Source organism: Numida meleagris, chromosome 13 (assembly GCF_002078875.1).
Source record: "Numida meleagris isolate 19003 breed g44 Domestic line chromosome 13, NumMel1.0, whole genome shotgun sequence".
NCBI lineage: Eukaryota > Metazoa > Chordata > Aves > Galliformes > Numididae > Numida > Numida meleagris.
The window spans coordinates 13,010,477-13,030,206 of NC_034421.1; the positions used below are offsets into that span (position 1 = coordinate 13,010,477).

At 47.6% G+C, this 19,730-nt stretch overlaps 1 protein-coding gene across 5 annotated transcripts in view; it reads right to left on the reverse strand.

Moving 5' to 3' along the window:
• The window catches only part of CREBBP (CREB binding protein), a gene marked incomplete at its 5' end in the record, with an annotated part of 68,537 nt that extends 51,590 nt beyond the window's left edge, over positions 1-16,947 (reverse strand). For 4 of the 5 annotated variants that reach the window (XM_021411052.1, XM_021411050.1, XM_021411054.1 and 1 more), the window contains 2 exon segments: positions 991-1,167; positions 16,232-16,947. In XM_021411052.1, the coding sequence (XP_021266727.1) occupies positions 991-1,167; positions 16,232-16,947 (893 nt within the window). 5 annotated transcript variants of the gene reach the window in all.

A 19,730-nucleotide genomic window follows, 5' to 3' on the forward strand; every position in this document is an offset into this window, starting at 1 on the left:
TATTTGTCTTCTACAAACATTCCGCACGAGCGCAAGCGGTGCTCTGAACTCAGCCTCAATTCTAGCTGGCAGCTCCTTTCCACAATGAGAAGCAGTGAATTACAGATGACGAATTAGACCAAGATGCTACAGTGCAACTGAAGGAGAATTAGGAACTGCTCCTCTAAAATTCAGGAGAAAAGAAGTTTGCCACACGGCATTCCTTCTCATAAATCGCCTTGTTAGCTGCAGGCAGGTCGCAAATTCACTGGTGGAAGATTAAGCACGGCTTGTGCCAAAAAAAATAGCTGGTTTTTGGGTTAAATTAAAAAATAAGCAATTTGCATCTTATGGAAGGTTTTACAAGTTTCTATAGTAACTGCTACCACGTATAAGAATATAAAATGCAACAAGCCAGAGTTTCCATAGAAACGACACAAGCAGTTTGATTAATACACAGACATACTGAGACAAATGGGAATATTTAATTTTGTTTTATAAAGAAAACTCTAGTAAACAAGATACTACAAACTTGGGCGAGATATCCTAATAACCATCCTGGTGCTTGGGAGCTGCAAGCCATGCACAATACAAGCTGAAAAGCACGCGGTGTGCTTGCTATATTAGATTGAAAGGATGTGAAAGCTACTATTTAGCTTTCAGGGAAGCTCATGGTGTAACCAACACACATTTTAATTGATGGAGGAATTCAAACCTACAAGCAGTACTTGCAGAGAAAACATTTTCACCCCGTTTGGAAATAGATGCACCGGATGAAGTGAAAGGACGTAACGTAATCTCATAACAAAACACAGTGCTTGCTTTGGAACTTATATGTAAAAAATGCACACAAACTTTCCACGTGCTCCACAGAGCAGCAGTGAAGAACCGTGGGGGCAGGTGATGTTTAAGCAACCACGTCCAGTAACGCTGCAGGAGCCAATGCACCCAAGCATTCAAGATGTACAATCAAGACACAGCCACCGAAGGAAGCAGTAAGGTACAACTCACCATATTGGGCACACTGGTGACTGGAGTACTCTTGATGTCAGTGGGGAAGGCAGACAAACTGTTGGCCATGCCCGGCTTGTTTGGTAACTGGGGATTCACTCCCGTCGCTCCCATCTGCTGCCCTCCAGTTTGACTGAAGGGCTGCCCGAAGGGGCTAGTGTTACCTGTCATTCCCATCTGCAAAAGAATGAAATGATTGTAACTTTATGGATTCTGAAGGGACATTTAAAAAAAGACACGTCAAATACCCATTTCTGTAGTCACAAAGCCCAAACTCAGGTTTAAGTTGTTCAAAATTAGATCCTCAACTTCACAACTTGAATCAAATAACAGTAATTTAAAAATATATCAATATTTGGCTTTATGCAGTTTCCCTGTGTGCATCTGAAGGCCTGCAATTTAACAAACAAAACCACACAAATGCAAAGGAGAAAGTAAGATTACTCTTCCTAACCTGCATAAACTACTTTTTCCAATGCTGTAAAAACGTAAAACCCACACAAACCACCAGTGCACTTTAGTTGCATTCCGCGCACAAAGCGTGACTTTGTAAATGTAAAAAGCAAACGCTCATCTGCTTGTTTGAGTCGGGCTATCCACAGCTGGTACCCTGCACAGCTCACAGCCCCCAGCCCATGAAGAACAGGGAGCAGAAACGCAGCTCACGCTGACCCAGCAAGGAGAGCAGCGTCCATCCCAAGGAGCCATTTTGTCTGAACTACAGCCTCCGAAGCGGTGACACCTCCGTCAGCTGAGCCAGTTAATGTTACACCAGACAAAAGGTCCCCAAAAGACACGGACGGGAATGACTACAACCACGAGCTCCCCACCCCTCGCAGGAATGCAGCGTAGAAAGTGGAGCAGACGGGCGCGTGCGTGCTCTTTTTCCCCTACGTCGGGAAGAACCCTAGATGACTTCGTCACCTGTCAGAGCGCCCTGAATATAAACCAAGCGCCGAGCAAGCCTTTGTTTGAAAGGCTAAATCCTATTTCTCCCCCGCTTTGACCTCCGCAGCCCTCCCGTGCACCGCACGCTGCGCTGCTGCTTCCGTTCCCACTTCCCCAGGGCAGGAGGCCCCGCGGCCCAGCACCCCCAGCACGGGCAGAGTCCAACGCACAGCTCGGCACCGCACTTTGCCCCGGGCCCGAGGCCTGGCACTGGGATGCACAGCACCTGCAGTTACGTTTGCACCCAGGAAAGACTGCAGGTCTAGGCTCAACTCTTACACTGAAGGCACTGCAAAGCCTAGCATATGCAAAAAAAGTAATACAAATCCTGCACAGAAAGCACTCCGAAAAAAAGTGTTTCCGAAAAAAAACCCAAGAACATTCTGACTTGGGTACCTATAACAAAAGCCTGCACAGCACTGTATACCCGAAGCCGTTTTAATTTTTTTTTATATTTATCCATTACAACATAGGCAGGCTCTCTCTGAAGAATTATTAGCAAAGCATTTAATAAACTTTCCCACTTGTCTTAACCCACTATTTCAGACAAGGTATGAGAAAGGACCACGCAGTACCCAGAGCTGCTCGCTCGTACCCTGGCAGCCTACCAGGATCCACTGGACGGGCACAGAGAATTTCATTTTAGGTTTGCTAAAATTTGAAACCACTGAGACTATCCCAAAGCTGCAAGGTGTTGCGATCCTAACAAGCATCACCATCCTCACTTTATGTTTTAATGCTTCCTTTTCAATAGATTTTGTTATGAATCATATCAGAACTAAGCAGAACAGCAGCAAAGCAGCCCTTCAAGTCACCTAAATCGAGCGCTTGATGCAACGAGGATAACAATTGCCTTTCTAGGTGATCGTTGAGGCACAGAACGCTGCTCACAATTCTAAGAAATGCCCTGCTGCTCATTCAGCTGGAGCTGGGAGCAGACCAGCTTCCAACAGGCACATGCAGTTCTTTGCACTGCTCCCTGCACAAGGAAGGGAACCCATGGCTACAGTTACACCAGCCTACAACTCGAAGGAACAACAGCAAATGTACCCACCTGATAACATGAAAACCATCAGACGTGCCCTTTTACCTTAGCTTCATTTCTGTACACTACCGCCACAAGACTTCGATTAAAAAGAGACAACTCAGGAAATGGAAACTCTTATGTGGCAACCCGTGAAATAAATACGGAGACAAAAACCAGGAGACCACGCAGGAGACAAGTTCATTAGAACTCACAATGTTCCCACGCTCACCAGCAGTGACACTTTTCAACCCTGTTTCACCTGGAAGGAGCTGAGCTTATGGAACATGACCTCCTGGTCTGGGGGAATGGTGAAGTGCACAACTCATGAACTACTCTAGCAAACTCCTACCTGTCTGTGACTGCTTTCAGCTGAGGCCACGATGAGCACGGAGCTCTAGCACAAGCAGCTGCCAAAGAGCATCAGCTCCCAGTGCTTCAGAACCACTGGAGGAGGAGCAGGGCGTGCTGTGCAGCTGCAGCCTCCCCAGCAAACAGCTGGGCAGCAGCTCTGCTTGGCTGGGGAAAAGGAAGAATCAGATCCTCTCCGTAACAGGCACTAAAAACACATCCAGGCATCAGCTGGCATTTCCCCGTTAGCAAACCGAACACTTACATCGGGTGACCTTCCACAACAATTCCATCCAAACCAGCGTTAGTTAGCTGAGCCCTCGCAGACAACGGGCAAACGCGGCCGAACGACTGCACGCACGCAGCCAGCGTTTCACACTGCTCCTTCCTTCTGCAAAGCGAAAGCAGCAGCTGGAGGCGAACGTGTCGCAAGGCACACAGTGCCACGGCCCCCGGCCCTGCCCTGGGGAAACGAGGGAGCAGAGGGGGACGGTGATCCTCTGGGGAAGTGCTTCTCAAACAGAACTCTGATCCCGGCTGAGCTGGTTCACAGGGAGATGCACAGATAACTATCAGCCATCTGAAAAGCTGAGGCAGACAGACCACGGCACTGAGAGCAGGGTAAGCCGGGCAGCAGAGCCGCGCCGCAGGGCTGCGAGCGCCTCAGATGCACTGTGCGTAGAGCACGGGCAATCTCCAACACATCACTTCTACTGAAAACCCATTCTTCTCGGAAATACGATAAATGCTCCTCTCCTTTAAGGTGGAAGAGGCATTTAATTGGATAATTCCGCTATCCCAGGAAGACAGGCAGATTCTGCACCCCTCTTTCATCACTATGGAAACTCTCTGAGATGCTGCAGCCTATTGCCAAGTACAGATCAGCAATCAGAGCGTTTCACTCGACTCTCACAAGCCAAGGAATCCACCAGCTCCCAAGCTGAAAAAAAGTGAAGCCTGTGTTTGGCCGACTTGGCTGACACAGGACACCTCACGCTGCAGTGTGCTGGGCAGCAGGTGTGGGAGGTTCTCCTTGTTTTGCTTTTTATTTCGAGAGCAGAACTGAGTTCAATTCCCTCTAGGTGCTGGAGTTTTCACAGATGATGCCTGTGACCAAATCTACATACTCAGAGCCGACAGGACTGAACCACGTGCTCAGGAACTTAACTCCGAGCTACTCCAGGACCAGACTGCATCTCGATGCTACGCCACTTCTATTTTTAAAGCTTACTTGCTTCCTCTCTTCTTTATTACTGCTGACAAACCACAGTATTTCCTCCATCCAGCACCAAGGAGCTACTCCCCCTTTGTACTCGGAGTGTCTGGGCCATCAATAAATCCCATCCCTTCCTCCCACTCCGAGTTTTTATTAACTGTCCCCTCACCTCTGCCACTGCCGCCAGCTCTCATCCCGGCAGTTACTTCATTACCACTTACTCCTTGGAGGCTTCCAAGACATGCAAGCAATATAACACGCTGCAAAACCCACTCACTGCTATAAGCACAATTTCCTAGACAAAATCCAGTTGTTTTTGTGTGTGTGTGTGTGTATTTTATTACTATTTAAACTTCCCCTCCAACATGCTGTCATAAACCACAGAACTGTATCTGAAGTTCTGCTCCTCGCTACCCTTTTTCCTTGGGGAAACTCTGTGCTCCCTCTCCTCTGTCACCCTTAACCCATCTTTCACACCAGGCTTGCAAACTTAACAAAAGCTCTGGCAGGACAGGCGGAAGTTGCTGTTAGCTTTCCTGCAAGAGAGAAAGCTGCCCTCATTTGCAGGCACAGAGATGTGCCAAGGAGCAGCACCTACCTCTGACAACGCTCCTGCTCTTAAATCTTGCATCGCCGTTGCCCAGTAAAAGTTAAGGCTGTTTCTTTAATTAGCTGGTCCTGCCAGATTAGTTGAAGAAAAGCTTCCAAGTTGAAGACATTTCAAACTTTCATCAAGTTCTGAATCTCTGACTCTTCTGCACAAGAATGGAAGAAGGTTTTGATGGCCCAGTAGTAAGAAACAAGCAAATAGGAAACCCAACGAGCCTGACGTGAGAAAGGTTGATGTGAGAACCGAAGAACTCAAAGCAACTTGGGTTCAGTGGAAAACGAGCTTGGCTGAAATAATCTCATTATGATCTAATCCAGTAAACTAAACGTAAGGTTATCGTTCATATACACTTCAGTATCTCCTTGATTTTTATCTAGAAAACAGTCTGAGAAAGAAAGGAAGTTGGCTACAGAGTTTGGCTGGACCGGCTCTGAAAGTGAACCTGCAAAGCACTCGGCCTACAAACGTGAGCTCTGGCTGTGGCAGCAGGGGGTGAGAAGAAGGCTGGCCGAGCACACGGCCACATCCCCGTGCTCATGGCTCCACGAGAACACTTCTGCAGCGACAACAGCCAGGCTGCATTAACTCTTCACAAAGGATACATGAAAATGACAGGATTCTGAAAGGCCTCAAGAAGTATTCAAAGGACCAATAGGCCTGCGTAGTCTAATTGCAGCCTAATAGCCTACTTTATTTAGCTTATTATTTAAGCTTATTAATTAGCTTATTACAGTAAGTAATGATCCTAAAGTACCAATTTTGGGAGTAGAAAGGTATAAAGATGTACTATCAGCAGGCAAAACCTTCAAACCAAAAATAAGAAAAAGGGTAAGTGACCAAATGCCACTGAAACTCTAAATATGATATGGACCTTTCTCTAAGCATGTACTGCCACTCATAAATGGGAACTAATTCACAAAAGCCGTACAGCCTCCAGTGAAAGGTTTGACGTTGCATCACTGTTGTTGTTACATGCTCGGTTCCTTTTAACGTGGAACCTACTGACAGAAAGGGAATTAGAAGCTCTCTTCTGCTTGCCTAGATGCAACACAGAAAGGCGAGAAGAAAACACCTCGGCAAGCAAAAATGATGTAAGAATGTGACCACGCTGCCATCTCCGCTAACCACCCTCCGAGAGGAGAGCCAAAGTCCAGGAGAGCAGTGCTGCAGAACGGCAGCCCAAACCTGCATCACAGCACTGCACCACCCCCCGCCCCCCAGGGCAGAGCGTGGCTAAGTGCAGCTTCACGGGACTGCTCTCCCCAGTGGCAGAATGGCCCACGAAGCTGATGTTCATGCATGCGCTCACTCAGCCCAGCAGCAGGGAAGCTGCTTCTCCATGCTCACACTGCTTGCAGGATCGCACCAGCTACGTCCTGAGTTGGTGGATGAGGCAAACAGGTGCCAGGGCAGCCAGGGCGCCAGCTCCTTCCCTACCCCAAATCCATGCTTCCATAACCACTTTGGAATTCACCAGTCAGTTTGACCCACTTTTGTTAAAGGCCTCACAGATAAAATTAGCTTCCTAAGCTTGTTGAGTATAAAGCTGGACAGGTGAGCTGCAATGCTCCAGTTAGCACTGCCATGAAGAGAAGGCACAAAGGACTCTGCCGCTTCCCATTGCGCTCAGCAGCACCCAGGCAGTGTCTGCAGGGCGCTGAATGAGCCCCGTTAGTGCTGCACACACAGCACAGAGGTTATGTGAGGACAGGGCAGGGAGCTGGGAGCATGATGGTGCACGCAGGGGACCGGGAAGGACTCGCGCCCCAATGGCAGCAGCATGAGGACACTCAGCCCATCATCAGTGTGATGTTACAGGTCACATCACGCTCAGATCTGGTCTGCCCATGTTCCTGGCAATGGGAAAACAAGGGGAGAGCCTCACTTCTACCGATCTGCTCCTGTACCTCTTACTCTGTCTTTCTGCTACAGCTGTTTTGTCAAAGACAGCATTCTAGCAAGCCACCATCATTCTTATTATCCATTCTGGATTTAGCCTATGATACAAAAGCTAACAATCAACTCTAAGCTCAGATGAATCATTTACATTATTTTGTCTGCAAACAGAACATACACATCAAAATTAAGGAAAGAAGAGAGAAAACAGAGGCATCCTGGGTGCGACCTGGTTTGACAAGAGGCCAGGTCGCCAAGCAGGGCACACGAGAACTGTGCATTCAGCAGCAGGAATGGCTCCAGGAAGACAGCGCTGCCACTGCTTCCTCCTACATCTCATGCATCTGCAAGGAGAGATGCTCCCCGTGCTTCCTCCTGTTTGTCACTGGAAGCACCCAGTGTGAAACACTATGCTAAATGTTAAGCAGATAATAAACGCTTCCACCTTTCAAGAGCTACTTGTGAACGATGATTCAGTTTTCTGAATGTTTCAACGACAGCTTTAAGGTTATGCCATAATCAAGAGCCTTAAGTTGACTGAAGAACCTTGCATTGCATATGAACATCTGAGAAAATGAACCAAACCTTCCACAGCCACTGCTACTCAGCACCTCGTGCGCTTCATCCAAAATCCCCTATGACATCACAGGCACACGAAGGATGTTATTTTTTCCTTCTATTTTTTAAAAGAAACGACTAGCGTGAAATGGGAATCCTGCACTTTGTATTTTGACCCACAGATCCAAAAAGCATCCTTTGGGCTTGGCATGCATGGAATAATTTCACATAGGAATGGCTGAGTGCTTCTGCCTCGCATTGCTACAGGGCAGGGACGGCCTGAGCTCCTGTCCCTGCTGCCACCAGGTCACATACCCGCATACTCTTTATCCTGCCCTCCTGCAGCATCACCAAAATCAGTCACTTAACACTCAGCCACTGGACTAAGCCTTCCAAGTCCTTTGCCATCGAGTCATCGAATCTGCTCAAAACGTGGGCTTTAAACAGACAGTTACAAAGCTCAGCATTGTGACCCCCTTCTCCCTCCCCATGCACTGACATGCTTTTGCTACCAGAAAGTACGTCACCTTACTTTGTTTAAATTGTTTTAACTTCTGATTCCCCTTACCTTTCTGCCAAGGTAAGGAAACTGAGCACTCAGGCACTCGCAAATGACAACCCACAGTACACGCAGAGCACTGGGAACGCAGGAGCGACGCGCTGTAATGGAGGCACACCAGGAATGCAGACTGACGGCAGCCGCTTTCGGCACTGTCAGTCAGCACCAGAAGAGGACAGAGCCGCACACGGTGCCCTCCTGCCTTCCAGCGGTCACCGTGCGGGAGGCACACAGCCCCAGCCCCGTGCTGCCCTCGCATCGCCGCGCCCCGGCCGCCAGCTCCCAGCTCAGCTCCTGCAGCCGATCCCTCCGGGTGCCCGAGAGCCACGGCCCCGCACTTTGGACTCTTATCTCCCTCTGGAACGAAACACAAAGCTGCGGCGCGAGGCAAGGTCCACCTGGCTGATCACGGCTGCCAGGGAAGTGGGACTCAGGGGTCCGCTGGGGATTTGCGTGCACGGCTGAGGAGGGAAGGACAGGCTTTCTTTACTACGCTGGCATCATCTTCTATCTGTTTGCTGACAAAAAAAGATGTAAGCCTTTACTAATGGCTGTTTCATCCTATAGGAACGCGTTCCAAAAGAAAGTCACCACGGTGCTTGCAGTGTAAATGCCAGAGGGACAGATGGAGAAGAGAGGAAAAAATTAATCATTCCGTGGCAACGAGCCAACGGCATCACCAAAAAAAATAAAAGTAATTGAGTTTAAGTGCAAGGATGGAGGCAAGGCTGCTGCCTCCACTGGGTGAGCGCTCCTCACCCACACCAACCTGGCAGGTTGACAAGAACAGCTCTTCAAAAATACTCACTTTAAGTCAGTTAACAACAAGGATGCCTTAAATAAATGCACAGGTACACCGATTTTAACTTCCCAAGAATTAGTTCTAAGAATTAAGCTGCGAGCTGGCTAGCAGCACCCCAGGGTCTTGTGCCATCCCTGCTGCCCTTGCTCACAAGCTGCCCTAACGAAAGCCCACTGACATGGATGCGTGAGGTTCTGGAGCATCTTCCCTTCAGTACTAAAGCAATGTAAACAAAAAAAAACCCAAAAAACCAAACCACACAGACACAGGAGCCATTGCCATCTGCTGCACCTGTTATTACAGGAGGAAAGATTGAGTAGAGCCAGAAATGAAGTCTAAGAAATGCCATTACGAGGAAGCCAGGTGTTTTATTACCACTTGTAGCATGACTTGAAAACCTCTTCCCAAGAGCTTCATAGAGGTGAAAGACAAATTTAAGCATTCCAAGGCAAGGAGATCTCTTAAAAACCTACAAATGTTCCAGCATTATTACTGACACAGAAAGGTCAGAACTTTTCCACAAAGTGCTCTTTAAAAATGTCTATACAGGGAAAAATCTCTTCATGCACTTAAGCTGGCATCATTGTTTCAGGAAAAAAAAAACAACAAAACACATGCTTGCACTGTAAGCAAGCATGCATAAAACACTTGCAAACTTCCTTTTGAGAAGGTCAGCACAAGCTGACAAAATGGGATACACCAGAAGAAGAAGCAGAGCATTTCCTGCACCGAGCATCGCTGCTGTACGTCAAACAAGCACCGCTCCGAAGGCTCACCGCGCGGTGTAACCTCTGCAAACAAGAACCCTAACCTTTAATGAACAATTAGCAGTAAGTGATCAATCTATCCTAATTGCTTCGAGAGCTTTTATGACTGCCAGTCAGAAGAAGACACCAGCAGCCCTACAGAGCAACAGAAGTGTCTCCAACGCTAGCAGGAGAGCTGCTCGGCTTCCTTCCCTGCTGCATGTGCCCTCCTTGGCAGACATGGATCCTGCAGGAAACTGGTCACAATGAAGGAAAAAAAAGAACGGCGTTTCTAAAAGACAGAGATAATTATTGTATTTCAACCCAGAGACAGAGAAAACAGAAATCAAACCGACAAGGAACAAGTTTCCACTCCAGGTTACAATCCATACACAAAAAAGAGTCAATGTGGTTTACTGAAAACAACCACTTAGCTTAAATATCGTAGCGTGACATTAACAGGAACCAGAGAGAAACCTAAATATAAATATTTTATGCCGTTGAGATAATTTGCAAGCAGTAATTTTCAGATCCAACTGTGTTTATTTTGAAACACCGCACAGCGTGCAGCGCTGCCCGAGAGCTCGTGCAGACACCCTCCTCCGGGAGGACTTCACTGCTCGTGTGAAGCTGCACAGGGACCTCTCAGGAGGTTTGAAAGCCAGGTGAAGGTCTGATGCTCACCTTGAAAGCTTGTGTTTAACCTGGGTGGTGAGAACAGCCCAGGCCTGCACACGGAGCTTGTGCTGGGAGCAGAAGGGCTTAGCACCATGCCGAGGACAAGCCCAGCCAGCCAGGCATTTGGGCACGCGGCACCGAACCCCAGCGTTAGACTTGCTGAATCCTCCAGCCCTTCCTCTTCCAGGGTACAAAGATCCTCCCACCGTGAAGGGGTTATTTTATTAATCCTAATTGCCAAGAGTTTCAAAGGGCATTTGCTCTTGTTTGCTTGTGTTTAAGGCCTGTCTGAAAGGGGATCGGACGCGGAGGGGCCAGCACCGTGCTGCAGTGATCCTGAGAGCTCCTCTATTTTAGAGGGATCTTGTTCTCAAAGATTCCCAATATTTAGTGTGCCTCGTTCTCATTATGATTCATGGCAAACCAACTCATGCACTACTGCATCCCTTCTGTGGCACTGTATGTTTAGCATCTGTCAAACCTAAAGCACATACATACACTTTGCAGAATAACATTGTGCATTCAGTTCAACTATCGCCCTGCGGCTCGAGCAGCACCGGGATACAGAGCAGCAAACATCAACAGGTGCTGGTCCCAGGCAGCCCTTGTAAGTAGCACGAGTTCCAGAAAAAACACCAAAATCCTCATCTATGTAAATCTCAATTCCACCAACTACTTCCAGTTTCAAAACTGCGACTGGGATTACATAGGAACACTCACAACACAAGCAGCAAATGCTGCAATGGGATTCCCAAACAAGTGCTCCTTATGGCCAGACTGCCCCATGCCATACATGTCATTTGCAAAGCTTCTTGCTTTGCCTTTGTTTCTACAAGAACAAGACACCAGCACATAGTTCCCAGGCCGCACCACGGGCTCTTCTGACACATTTCTGTTCGTACTTCTGATACGATTCACAGCATCATCACAGCTCATGGCCATGCACAAATACTAGGTGCACTGTTAAATGAAGTTTTTTAGGCCTCTTAAGAGATCTCGTCACCAGAAATGCCCTGTGCAACAGGATCTGTATGTACGATTGGGCTCTATTAGAAAAATTACTACAGGACAGACATACCCTTCTGCATGAAGCAACCTGCAGCCTCTACACAGCCACATCTGGACAGGCAGGCTGCCCTCTCTCAGTGAGCCCTATTTCTGACTGTGCATTAGAAAAAAAACAAATGACAAACAGCAGCAAGAAAATACGTGGAAACAGCCTAAAAACTGGGAAGAAATCACAATGAGGACCTGCAGGTTTGTCACCCTAATAAACTTTTGGAAACAACATCGCTTTTAGTCTACGGTTTCCAAAGAACTGGAGGTTCTCTCGGTTTCACTACCAAAGCCTTCCTTCACTTACACTACTGAGAAACGAACCCTACTCCAATACCAGAAACAGAAGCACTATGTAACACACTACATAACACTAACCAAAGCACTGAGAGCTGGTGACAAGATCCTTAATGTTAGCGCTGCGTTACTACAGCAGAAGACAACAGCACAACTCTGTCATTCTGCCCTAAAAAGACACCGAAATATTTCATTCTCATCAGCTGGATGAGCTGACACAGACCGGCTCCTCCAGCCCGAGCTGGAAGCAGAGGGGAGGAAACCAAGCTGTGGTTTCCCATGAAGGCTGACTGCTCCGTTTGACGAATCCTTTCAGCTCGCAGCATTAGTCAGACGGAGCGCGGGCACCGGCGTGAGCGTGAGCAGCAGGCAGACGCCAAGCGGCTATCGCTTCAAGGATCTGCAATGACACTGCACAACTGCAAAGGCAATTTAACGCGTGCGCTAGAAATAGGAAACAACTCGATTTCAGGTGCCAGGAGGGACTGCTGTGGTAGGAGAGCATCTGAAGTTACCAAATCTGTTTGGTTTATCGAGCGCCAGCTCATCCGTGAAGCACCACTTCACGTGGCCGCGTTTCAAACCAAAGCTGCGTTACAGACACCTCCCTTTTACCGAGGGCGAGCTTTGCTCTTAGGTGCTTCTGTGGATTTATATCCTACTTCTGCTTTGTACTATGACAAAGGCACAGGAACAAATGGTCAAAACGCTCTTCTGGTCATCAAGGGAGCCGAGCAACTGGTCAAGTCTGCGAGCTGCAGCGGCAGGGCTGGGTGGGCCACGGCTCGCGTGGCTCCCCGTGCTTGCCAGAGGCTCCGCTCGCAGCCAGCGCGCTTGGCAGCCCACTACGGACAGCTTCGAGGACGAGCAGCAAATGAAGCGCAAGGCACGGCAAAACAGTTCAGGCAGATCCAGCCGGACTGGGAGTCACCGGAGAAACAAACGGCACCGGCAGGCTGCGGGAACAAACAGCACGGCCACGGAGTGCCAGCGACTTCGGCTGACTGACACCACCATCAGCGAGAGCATCTACAGCTGGTACTCAGCAACATCAGCTGCGTAGTCTCTTCAAATCATTCGCTTTATTTTCCCCCCCCCCCTCATAATTTCCCTGCTTCAGATTCCTCAGAACAGAGTCTGACATTAGAACACATAGAGAAGTCTTGTTCTTGTTCTTTGGAGAGGTTCATTACGCTACTGGGTTTCCTGCAGACTGCTATCCAACAGCAAACGACAGGGAGCGAAACTGTGACCGCGTGCTGCTCCAAGGCACACGCACACACACAGCCTGGAAACAGCAAAGAGCAGCATCCAGCTTTTATACAGCTCAGCAACAAACCATGACACACCTGGCTGTCCTCCTGGCAGACATTAAGAAGGATGGGACTGTGCTCTGAGTTCCTCCTCCTCCTTCATCTAAAACTTCTACTGCAGCGTGCACTGCCACGCGGGTATTTGGACCAAAATAAAGTTAAAACCATGAAGAACACGAATTAATTACACTAATACAGTTAAGAGACAATCATAGGAAAACCCAGCATACTAGATCTGGTTTTTGCACATCAGTGCTATTTTGAACAGTTAAGATTCTGGTATCAGAATTCTATTGCAGATGCCCGATTCCCAGAGGCAATGGGGCTTAAACACGTTGCACACAAGCAAGGAGAATACAACCAACCATATTCCCATGACTGATGTGCTTACACACTCAGACTAAGATCTGACCAAACAATGACATCCATCTACTGGCCATACAGAGCCCAGAAACGTTTGACTAAACTGCAAAGGAAACTAATCTCAGGGTAGGTTTAGTAGTCCTGAGAACCATACAAATAAAAGGAAACTTCCCAAAGCTTTCATAGCAGCAAGAGGAGGAAGGGAATGCACCCCAGCAAGAGGCTGTGTGACATCCAACCCGCAGGAACAACCTCCAGCTCTGGTGCCAGCCAGCAGGAACCACGCGGAGGCCGAATCTCCCGCATTTTAAAGAGACAAACTCTGATGGGAACAGCAGAGCACGAGGCTCAGAGCATGTCTGCAACAAAGTGCTCGTTTCTAGGGAAGCAATAAACCCTCTGTTTCGCTTTGCTGCTGTGTAAGATGTTCAAAAGCCGACAACCTTCAATCTTCTACTCCAACCCTAATTTACCATGATTTTCTAGATGGTTTGAATGCATTTTCTAGTCCTAATGCACTTTGCAAAAACGATTACAACAAAAAGGGACAATTTTACTAATGCTGGAAATCACTGTGACTAAACAACCTGTTCCTCTACCCCCACCACGTGATATTTGTTCAGAGAAGAAGAATCCTTCTGATCTTTTAATCAGATTTCTTAAAGAACTTCAACCCAAACGAAAACTATCCTTGTAGCACTAAGAGAACAGGAGCAAGATCTCACAGTTCAAAGCCAAACTGCTTCAGGAGAGGAGTCTGGCAGTGACCTGCATGGAAGGAGACACTGCAGCCTAACAGCTTTCCTCAGAGGTTCCCAGAATATCTCAGGTCAAAATCACCAGGCAAGCACTCCATGTAAACCCACAAACTGCAGTCACGGCCAATGGAGATTTCACATCCTTGCTACAGGAATCTGGTGTATCTTTCACTCACAAAACCTCTTCTTCTGAAACTGACATTTCTGCTGCACAGCGGAACCCATTACATTCCTTAAAAGCCTTCATCACAACTGGAGCATCACTAAGAGAAAAACTGACAGGCGTCACCACTGTGACCCCAGCAGGACAATAAACCCAGGGATGGGAAGAGCCTGCAGTAGGATGCCAGCTTCAAATGCCTATTACAAAACAAACAAACAAAATGGAGAACACTTCTGTTTGCGCAAAGAAAATTCAGAGAGCAAGCCGCTCGGACAAACAATGATGTGTGTAACCGGGATTCTTCCACTACACTTTTCCAAGGTAATTCTTGTTCAAATTAACTTTACTTCTTGAACTAATGCTGAGAACACCCAGATCGCCTTCCCCAGCTCCAGCATCCCACTTGCAGCTGGCTTCAGCCTATGGCTCAAGTCCACACATTCATGCTGGGCTACCCCTCACCAGGGGTGGATAGGCTTACAAGAAACCATGAGATCACAGAACCTCTCCCACCAGTTTCATACTCGGTCAGGTAAGACTTTAGGCAAGATCCTTTGCTTTAGTGTAATTCTACTTGAATTAGTTTGCATCAAAAAAAATCAGTAGCTTCTCCACATAACTATGTTGTAGCTAGGGAAAGTCTATAAATTTAAAGAAAAGAGTAAGGTTAAAAAAAAAATAAAAGAAAGAGAAGTTTCTTTCTTTCTGCAGACCAATCCCTCCATACAGCCAGTTTAACTGATTCAGGGCTGGAGGCAGATGCACTCGTTTTTATGCACTGTGACCTTCCCTCAGATCACAAATATTTCTTCCTTGAGCAGCAGGATCCCTTCTGGTGGCATGAGAATGCTCTTTGTATTTTTATGCTCAAGAACCAAACGAACCACCCAGTACTGCACCATGATGTTAAAATTTCTTAAGAAAACACGATTCACCACTGGGCTTGCTTTTGTTAGGCAATGCAATTTTTTCTACAATTCTTAACACATCAATGAATTAACACATGCACGCTAGTAAATTACAACAATGACGATGAGCGGTGTGCAGACAGATGAAAGATTAGAGATGGAATTCTCTTCTCCATGACAGAACAGAATGGTTTCGCCATCAAAATCCAAGGGAGGAGCTGCACCAATGCTACACAAGAGATGAGGCCTGCTGTTATCCAGCTGAGACAGAAGGAACAGCACTCTCCTCCTCCTCCTCTAATCACATCTCTGAGCTTACACCAGGGAAGTCAAGAACTAAAAAGCAATGACTGTATCAAGCAGGGATCAGAGCAGTGCCCTGAGACACAGGTAGATGCTTCCACACATGTATCTACTCCCTGCCCCAATCTGCAAAGGCCACTACGTTGCTTCTTGCCAAATACTGTCCTTCCTTTTTGTACAGTTCACAACAGCTTGGCAACCCACATGAAATTTCAAGTTTTCAGATCAGTGCTCCTGTATTCGAAAAACATTCTCTGCACAGCTACTGACAGTGGTCCTTGACAAGAGGACAAGTGCTCTACCTCTCCCCCTTCAAACTTCTCTAACAGAATTCACATCGCTTTAGAGCACATTGGTGTCTGGAAGATAAAATGAGACCCTGCACAGAAGTAATTATTTGCCCCCTTTTTGCAAGATTAAGCTATTCTTTTCTAATTCACGCTGCTAAGATAAAATCCAACATTCAATCTCAGGATGTGTTTTTACACGAGCGCTTTCACTTCTGATCACATGACAAACTCCACTTCAATATTTCGTGGTATCATCGGCGTCTGAAACCGGTAACTACAGACTCAAGAAAGCACATTATTTAGTTCTGCTCCTCAAAAAAAAGTCTATTAATTTTATGAAACACCTGAGTGGAAAAAAAACCAAGTGCAATAAATGGAATATGTTAAATTATGTGTACATACTTTTGCTATTGCTCCTGTCTGTGCTGTGTTCAGCCCGGTGTGACCAGCCATCTGTGGAGATACTTGGGTTAAAGTCTCTGCCAGCACACTGCCTGCATTCCCCTGCATGGCAGGGGCAGAATATTGCATTCCTGCTCCCCTTCCTCTTCCAGCTGCCCCAAGAGATCCATTCATTACCTGCCCTTGTCCTTGCTGAGGCTGATTCATTAAACTGTGACCAGAATTACTGTTGAGAAGGCTCTGGTGTGTCTGACTGAAATTAGTATTCATACATATTCCAGGTCCAGTCTGTGATGTTGCAGGGCTGCTCGTCACCATCCCCACTTGTTTTTGTGCTTGAGAGTTCAGTGTTTGTGATGCAGGTGTGGTAGGTCCAGAGGTGCTGGCAACTTGCTTTGCCAGGCCTGAAGCAGAAGAGTCTCCCTGGTTTAACGGGCTCTTACCCATAGCACCCAGATTACCGATACTCGCACTGTTCGGCTGCCCTTGCACTTGACTCCCGACTCCCTGCTGCACAGGGCTGTTTGAGTTCACATTTCCAATTCCTGGGTTTAAGGAAGAGCCGCTGCCTCCCCTCAGAAGTTCAGAAAGTTGTTTGTGTTTGGAAGCTGCATCTGGAACGAGGTTCCCACTGCTATTTAAAAGGCCCAACTCGCCATTGGGGATCAGCTCATCAGGAAGATCATTTTCCAAGTCAAACAAAGATCCAAAATCTGCAAGTTAAAACAGAAACACAAGTAAGGAAAACATAACAAGTAAGTGACTAAAACATTCGTCTACAGTACTTTGTACCAGTGTGAAACAGTTGTGCATTGAGGCGTATCCGCACCCAAGCCCGTCAACGCTGCTGGCAAGCGAGCAAGTGTTCCCATGACATGAAGTCCAGAGCCTTTCAGAAAGCAGTCACGAGTACTTACCATGTACGTACAGAAATAAAGGGTAAAACATAAGTCATTAAGTATTCTTTTTATTGCACAACTTGGCAAAACACCGTACCATGCTTAAGAAACTGAGGTGGCACAAACAGCGGCATCTAACCCAAGCCCCACGTTTCTCGTGCCTAGGCTGAACGAACAATACAGAAGTATCAAGGGAGGCTTTCTGATTGACTTGTTCTCTCCAGCTCCAGCTATTACATCATGCTCTCTGGCCTCCCAAGTAATCCCTGGCCACCGCATTTCACCCCAAAATCCTACCACAACACTGTCACCTGGGTTTGCATATGACCTTCCAGCAAGGCCTCAAAGCTTAACCAAAGGGAACCGCTGCTTCTTGGAAGCGCTGATCCCAGTCTCACACATCCACGTGTTCAATATCAGTTTGTAAGTTCTTTTTCTTTTTTAAACCATGACATACTACATCTCAGAGGTTCCTGAATGACACACTCAGCACGTTCTTCTCACAGTGCCTCGCTTCTCAAACCCTCAACAGCTCAAATCATTCAAACTGCTCTCTCAGTGCCCATCCCTCATTTATCACATCCCGTATTGACAGGGGTAATCCACGTATGCTCCAGATGGGCAAAATAAATCAATCACGCCTTCATTACGCCCCTTGAAGGAGCTGCTTTGCCAGGCTGCAACACCCGAAGTCATGAAAATACCCAAACACACACACCACACAGCTCAGCTGCTTTTGTTTGTTGGAAACGAGCAGCTCAAGTTCACCAAAATGTTTTACACAGACACTGCTGACGATGTGCAGTAACGATGTTATTTTAGTGTACAACTAAAATATGAAGTTATTTGATGGGTACTTAGGTACTTCTTAATTACATATTTGTAGACATGAGGAGAAGCATATACATCCACGTTAATAAAGGAAATACATAAGCAGACTACCCCAGCTCAGCAGTTCAAACACACGACGTCTCTGCAAAGCTTCCCAGTCCGATGACATGCTCTAAAACAACCACTCTTTATTACTCACTAACAGAACAGTATGAAGACCTTAGTGCACCCCTCCAAAGCCAGCCCTGAACAACTCTAGCCCCTAGCAGCAAAAACTAAACCAAAACGTTCCCAGGTCAGAGTAAACAGGAGTTATTTTCTAAAGATAGGAATCCCTAATGCTCCATAATCTTGAAGTTCAACTCGGTGCTCCACCACGAGCAATTAGTGCACGGCTCAGGCTGCAGAACTGCCTAGGAACACAGCACGTGCATTTACAAACTGAAACAGCAAAACCCACGGCACATTTAATCCGTTTCAAGAAGCCAGGAAGCCCTACCAATAACCTGCAGTACATTTAAACACAACGCATGCCATCAGCACTCAAATTCTCAGCGTATCCCGGCTTAAGAAAAACAAACAAATTTTTAGATGTGCTGCAAAATGACCACGGAGCGACGTAAACCATGGCAGTCAACTTGCACACGAGCTCAGCTCCTGCCCCTGCTGAGCAGCACGCCCTGCAGCAGCCTGCCCTCGCGCCGAGGCCCGTAAGCCCTGACAACGCATCAGACGCGCATGACACTGCCCCTCCTGCTCCCTTCCAAGCGGGGAAGCAGCAAGCTAACATCTTCTGAAGCCAATTTTGTTCACTGAAGTTTTCAGCCTTCCTCTCTTCAGGAAGTAACCCTTCAGGCGTCCGGTCCTCCTTCCCCACTTGCCTTTTACAGGAGCTCCCGGAGCTCTGCGTCTCTCGGAGATCGCTTCCCCACCTCTCCTCCTCTTCCACGCACAACCCCACGATATTTGGTATCCCGCGGTCTGTGCCTCTTGCAATGTATTTTATCGACCTCTCTTCTCACAAGCCAACACTAATGTCAAGCTCTCCCCCCACAGCCGTGTCTCCAAGGTCCGGTGCCCGCTCCCAGCAGCTCTGGTCGGGCTGTCCCTGCCGGGGCTCTGCAGAGCAGCCCCATGGATGGGACACGGCCCTGAGGATCCAGGCTGGTCGTGCACCTCGAGGCTCACTGCGCTTCTCCAGGAAACTTGTGTAAACCCCACAGGCAGCATCTGTACACAGTGCCACAGTAAAACTGCCCACACTTCAAGAACTAAAGGTATGCGTGTGTATGCATGGCTGGGGGAGACGAGAAACGACAAGATGTGAAGACGTTGCTGTACTCAAGAAAAAAAAAAAAGGAAGAAAAAAAAAGTTTTTTTTCCAGTGGCACTTCCAAATAGGATACCAGACTGCAGGGCTCAGTTTTTGTACGTCGCTGCCTGGACGCTTCTCCATGCTGTCCGAGCCAAGGGCTGGAAATGTTTTTGCAGCTTATGAGAAGAGTGAAGAAAGCATTTGGGAATACCGCCTCTTAACAGCCGACACATCCCGCCCCTCTTCAGCTCCTGTAAGGAGCCTGCCCGTTAACGGTAGGCACGGGAAGCCGACAGCTCTGCCAGCAGGAACACACAACGCAGGTAAGCAGCTTCGCATGGCGGCTGCGTACGAACTCACTGTGTTCAGCCGCTCACGCAGGGATCTGGCGTTCTGCTTTGACACTGTGGGCAGAACGGCGTGTGTCAAATCAACACGAGGCGCATTTTGCAAC